Here is a 6,000-nt window from a genome sequence, read left to right as displayed (position 1 = left end):
AGGAGGACCAACTGCCGTCTATGCAGCCAGAGCTGCTCATTTACTCGCTCGCACACTCACAAGTCACTCCTGTCTGCAAACCACAGCGTTAAAATGCAGTGCCTAGCGCACTCCCTTCGCCATAATATAAACAGATTATTTGCAAACAGAGATTATTTTCATCATAGCGCTGTCATTTTTCCTATGCTTTTCATTAAGCTAAAGAAATCTGAACCTCATCATATCGAACCATTTAACTAGGGTGCACCTATTTGTAGGCGTAAATATAGTATCTTTTAATCTATGACATTCTCAGATTCTCTTTAGATTGTTCAAAACGTCTTTTGGGTTATATTAAAACCTGAAATAAAATGAAAGCAAGTACAGAACAGAAGGGTCAAAATGCCTTACCGACGGGAAGTTGATAGGAATAGAGTTCCAGAGACCAAAACTCCTGCAGTTCAGCATTAGGCCTCGCTTACAATGCAAACTTGATGTTTTAAAAAAATACAACCTCTATCCCGTAGCAACATTCCACTTATTTTGAAAAAAGTTTATTGGTTGCTGAACTGAACTACAAGTAGATCTGGCAGTGGAATAACATGAAACTTCTATTTCTCACAGATTAAGGCCCTTATTTCCCCCAATTGCTCTTGCCAATGAATTCATGTAAGCCTTGAAATTATCCATGAAGTTGTCTAAACCTCCGCCGCAGGTGAAAACTGCAGACTTGGCCTCCAGTTAATGTTGATTGTTGTTTGAATAAACCAAATTCAAATTCCTACCAATCAGAGTGAGTAAACTACTGCTTTTAGTTTCACAGATTACGCAAAATCAAGTAGCCTTTCAATTTTTGAGAAGTAGCCCAGCCTCTCAACTCAATATTTTATGCTAACTTAAGACTCAACTAACACCATCGAATGCGTTAAAGGGACATTTAATCTAGTTTAAACACACTAGACATAGAATAATAAGAATAAATATAAACACTAGATTCTCAATTTCCCAAAAACTGTAAAGCCAAAGACTCACGAGTCTCAGCCTTGGCCATTGCCCATAAACCGGAAACCTGCCAGGTGGAATGGCCAGTTGGGTACCAAGCGTCCTTAAGTCGATTTAATTATGCTACCCACAAAAAACAGCCCACGTCAGACCATATTTTAATTTACCCACACAAACCAACCGTGGCGATGTAAACTACTCGGAGAGCAATTCTGTGAAAAAAACGTAAACCAAACCGGCGGGTTTATAAAAAAGCATAGTCCTGATTTCTAAGAGCTAAAACCTCTAGCCCCTTACTGGGGCAAGTATACTAGACGACACCAATGAAGGATTGATCCCGATATTGTAATCAACGTTTAAACATGACTACACGCCATTAGAAACAGTGAAAGTGGGTGAATGAGTGGATTAACCGGAGAGGCGAACGCATAGGTCGTTGAGAAGAATCTCCTGTGTGTCAGCAGTTTTGTCTTTCATGTCAAGTGCGATGCGCGACCGCAATTGTGATGAGTTCAACTCGGCTAAGTGGAGCAGAGCGGCGTCTTGAAGAGCTGGCAGCTCCTGCTTGCGACCCAGATAGTAGGCCAGAACTGCCGATCCACCCTCCATATACCTGTACAGAAACTTCTCGCATTGTCGAATTATATAGGGTATCTGATACTCCTTTCCCATGTCCATAAGACCCTCCACATTAAGAGGACCGATTTGGAAATCGGTATTTGGGTAAATGAAACGAAGGAAATTGTGAACGCACTCAAAATCAAAGGGAATTGCGATAATAGGTCCAATATCACCACAATTGAGACTAGCAGCGTGTCGGAAACGCTCGTAGAACCAGGGAGAATTCATAGCTAGGACTTGACGATGGGCAAAGAGTTTTCGATTGTTGGGATCCTGTGGTACGAGCTGTACGTCCGCAAAATGATCTGGCATAGTGAAATCCGGCAGACGAACTGTCCTCTTCGTTTTAATCGGATGACAACAAGCAGTAAATATGGGAAACTTAAACCAAATCTTAGTGATGTTAATGCGAACGTCAGCCTTTTTCACTGTTCCCAGAGTAACCCAACGCTCATTCATAACTTTGGGTGCTAGGGAAGTGGTTAACCACGAGCTTCCCTCAAATTTATGCTTCACCATCCAGTGCATACCAGCAAACTGAATGCAGACTTCACAGTCACCGCGCAAGTAGCTTGGGAAATCATAGGCGATTCGTGGTTGGTACTGATTGGGCCCAGTTTGGTAGAAAAATATCACCCACGAGAGACCCGGAATCTTGGGATGACTAACCATGATTTGGGCGGGTTGATCGTTCAGGTTCACCTCACGAGAGCACGTGAGCACCAAGTCGTGCTCGTTGAATGTGAAATCGCCGCACCTGGCACCGGTTTCATCGGTCAAAAAGTGCATAAGCTGACTTCCACCAGCATACTTCGAGTCCATGTCCGGAGGAGCGGAGGCGCGCAGCCCTAACGATGTTTTGCGTGTCTTCTCTTACAAGTGAGCGTCAACTCGCGATCGATAAATTCAAATGCTGGACGAACCACGTGTTTGCGCATCGCACTGACCTCTTCATGCCACCCAATAGCAGCCGAAGAGGGTAAATGGGGGGAGGAAGAGAAGGTTCTAAAGCCTTTTAACAATGCAGCATTGTTCACCAATGAAGCCCTACAAAAAGAGCACTTATCCGGATTTCTGGGTCGCCCTGACGGCACCACAAACAGTCCAGTTGTTTCCAAGGTCACCAGACAAAACAATATACCTATGGGTATTTTAACTTATTTCCGAATGTATTTTCAATTACTTACTCGATTAATGGATGGAAAATATCAAATCAAGTAAATCTACGCCTATAAGAAATGGAGTACAGAGTAACTTAAAACAAACTTAAGCACACACATTTCACGGAATACGACGTACAAGATGTCTTACTAAAGTGGGCTTTCAGGGCGAGTAAGAAACAACATCTAGCTAGTTTCAAAATTGGCCTTCACTGTTTCTTGTAAAGATTATGTAATTGCTAAATCTAATGCAGAGGCAAAAGTAGGCGTTACTTGCGCTTCGACCATGATACGCCCAAAACAAAGGACTGGACCAACTGCAGCAATTTATTAGTCCGAAGAAGCAAAACACAATATCCACAAATTCTAAACATTTGCAAGCAAATTCAAGACGTAAAAGGGCGTACAGTCATGAGATGAGCCTTTGGTACGTCAAACTTGACCACCAAGGACGACCTTCCAGAGCCAGGCTGCAGGGCCCCTGGAATGCAAACGCAATCGCTTCAAATCCTCATTCACCACCATGGATCTGATCGTCCGCGTGGCTTCCACAAGATCGTGCTGCCAAATGCTACTGACAGAAGTCGTCGTCTCGACGTCCACGAAGTTCTGCAGCCGGCTGTCAAGGGTGTCACCAGTCAACCACTTTACTAGAAGGGGCTCTGAACTGGCTATGTCCGAGAGTAAGCTCTCTACTTGTTCGTCTAACACATGCAACGGTACCTTTCCACCTCCTGGTATTCCTGCCACCGTGGGTAGACGCTGTCGTACCTCCTGTACAGTCAAACGCAGCCATCGCGAGATTAGGATGTACTTCAGAAGGACAAAAAATTCCCTGTAGTTCCAGCCCTCCCATGCCTTTAGGCACTCCTGAAATGAGCATGCAAAGGCCCCTGGTCAGTAGTATCACGACAACGAAGTATCACTTTCATTTTTTTAGCTAGGTAGTCACATTGAAGAACTAACTGCTCAAACACGGTTTAAGAACTACTTTGACAGCGTAAGTAGGATGATTTCCTATCCTAAACCCACCTGACAAGCATCATCCCAACCTGGGGTGGATTCCACATCGGAGCAAGACTTTTTCACCTCTCGCAATTGTGCCTGCAAGTGTCGCCATACAAGAGTGACGTTGCACGCGTTCAGCCAGTTGTTGTTGATCGAGATGCAGTCTGTCTAAAGGCGAAGAAATACACCGCTTATGTGGCTAGAGAATGAATCTACATACCAGATTTAAAACCTGGTGATACCAGCCGGAAGGGACAAAAAACATTTCGCCAGGCTGCTGATCAAAAACATAACATCGTGGTAGGTCGGAATCCTGGGTTTCTGGGTCAGCAAAGTCACATTGACTTATGTCCGACGGTAGCTGACCACCATGTGACACTATCAACTTGTTCTCCTCTCCTACAGCAAAAAAAGAATGCATCCACAACCTAGGTAATACGCGTGATACATTATGGAAGGACAGAAGTGACAGAAAAATCATTTCACAGACAACTTAATCCAGGTAGAAGCTACAGTCGGATCAGAAAGCGAGGACCAAAACCAAGGATAATTAAAGCACTTAGGTGGGTGGGGCAGAAGACCGGTTTAATGTTGATTCCCTACCGGGAGGAAAGACCCACCACCGTTTGCGACCCACAATGTTGGCAGACCAACTGTAGGAGCAGTAGACGTCGGTGTGCAGCGGCGTCCATGTTCCTCCCGGTCCGATATAGACGAAGCGAAAGTCATCGTCACAGTCAGTACGAAATTCGTAAAATTCGTTTAACCAATCGGAGGAGAAGTAAACGGGCTGAGAGTAGTAGTTGCGAAAGTCCTTCCCCCTACAAGAATATGTGTATTACCGATGGGGAAGCGTGTTCTACTTAAAGTAGTGCCAGTCCTTCAGGTAGAGCAACTGCTCAGTCCCGTCACAACCGGCAGTCTTCCAGTAGGCTAGGTACTCCTCGCTTGTCATAGTAAGAGTTGGATGTGCACCGAATTCGATATCGCGACAATTCGCAACACATAATTCGCTACCTGAACAACAATGAGAATGCAGGTTGCGGAAAGGCACCTGAAAAAGGCTTCAACACCCGGTCAATACTGATAGATCCATTTTCAGACCAGTTCAGCCTGGCGGGCCAAGTACATGTGTGGCTCTCGGTGAAAAGGCAAGGAAGATTGAGATGCAGAAACCTATTAAAAATGTGATCTGTTCTTCTACTCACTTAGCATAAAAATCACAGTATTTGTAGGTAATATCTAAGTAAGGAATAGATGCCGGAATGTTAGCTGACATGTAGAAGACGCACGAAGTTGGGAGCCTGAAAAAGCATGAGCATGTGCTTGAGGAGAAGAAATAGAGAGCATCTAGTATAGCAGCTCCTGATTTCGACTTATGATAAGGAGCAACTGCATACATATGACAGATCGGGACATTCATTAGATGATAATGAAACACAATCCTTGTGGAATTCAGTAAATGCAGGTACACTTATTGGCAAAACGAACATACGAATAGTGCAATATTCAAAGAGATAGAAAACAATCGTATTGTGGGATCAACGCAAGTGTATTTCCTGTGTTATGCAAGGACAAGGACTAAACGAACATAACTTACATGAATCAAGGTAAGAAAGCGTAGCATGCCGACGTAAATAAACGCGTTTGAGTCAAATCATAGGCAAAATTATGCTTTATAAGAACGGTTTTATGGGCTATAATAAAAGTTATTAAAGAATTAATAGAACTCAAACACAACAAGGAAAAATGTAAACCCAATACTGTGTCGGAATAGAAACAAAAAATCCAATAAATATCTTCAGCACAAAAGGCGACGTTGTGGACAATGTGATGATGTGACAAAGACTCCGGTGCTTGGCCGACCACCAGGAGCCGAAAGCCCCCTCAGAAGCAGACAGTGCGACAACTGCGCCAATAGGGCTAGGATTATGACCTCGCAGCACTAGTGCATATGGACACGAATTTCATCAATTTCATACACCCCATCACGACCTTCAAACTCACACAAGTAGGAATTATAAATAGGTGACCGATCAAGTAACGCCTCAATCGTCTGTACAACTCCCAGTTTTAATAACAGACTAATTAGAAGGGCAGAACGACGTGGACTCAGGGGCATGACACTAGGTACAGTCCATTTTGTACATCGATGATACACATCCTGCTTAGGCACTTTGTCTTCCCACACCTTTAAGATTGGTGTTAAATACAGTAGATTACCCGCTTA

The 6,000-nt window shown here is 43.8% G+C and overlaps 2 protein-coding genes across 2 annotated transcripts; both read right to left on the bottom strand. All coding sequences in view use genetic code 11, as the record gives it.

Moving 5' to 3' along the window:
• Positions 1-1,389: 1,389 nt before the first annotated feature.
• Positions 1,390-2,424, bottom strand: EGR_08664 (hypothetical protein; the record flags this gene model as incomplete). Its single annotated transcript, XM_024497913.1, has 1 exon — positions 1,390-2,424. The coding sequence occupies one exon, from the start codon at positions 2,422-2,424 to the stop codon at positions 1,390-1,392; it is 1,035 nt and encodes a 344-aa protein (XP_024347683.1).
• Positions 2,425-3,194: 770 nt separating this feature from the next.
• On the bottom strand, positions 3,195-4,725 carry EGR_08663 (JmjC domain-containing protein 4; the record flags this gene model as incomplete). The annotated part of the gene is made up of 5 exons (XM_024497912.1): positions 3,195-3,632; positions 3,795-3,938; positions 3,991-4,169; positions 4,374-4,591; positions 4,634-4,725. 5 exons carry the CDS (start codon positions 4,723-4,725, stop codon positions 3,195-3,197), a joined length of 1,071 nt encoding a protein of 356 aa, XP_024347682.1.
• Positions 4,726-6,000: the final 1,275 nt, after the last annotated feature.

Source organism: Echinococcus granulosus, assembly GCF_000524195.1.
Source record: "Echinococcus granulosus chromosome Unknown EG_S00114, whole genome shotgun sequence".
Taxonomy (NCBI): domain Eukaryota; kingdom Metazoa; phylum Platyhelminthes; class Cestoda; order Cyclophyllidea; family Taeniidae; genus Echinococcus; species Echinococcus granulosus.
The sequence above is the reverse complement of the archived record's forward strand: the minus strand, read 5'-3'. Positions and strand labels throughout refer to the sequence as shown.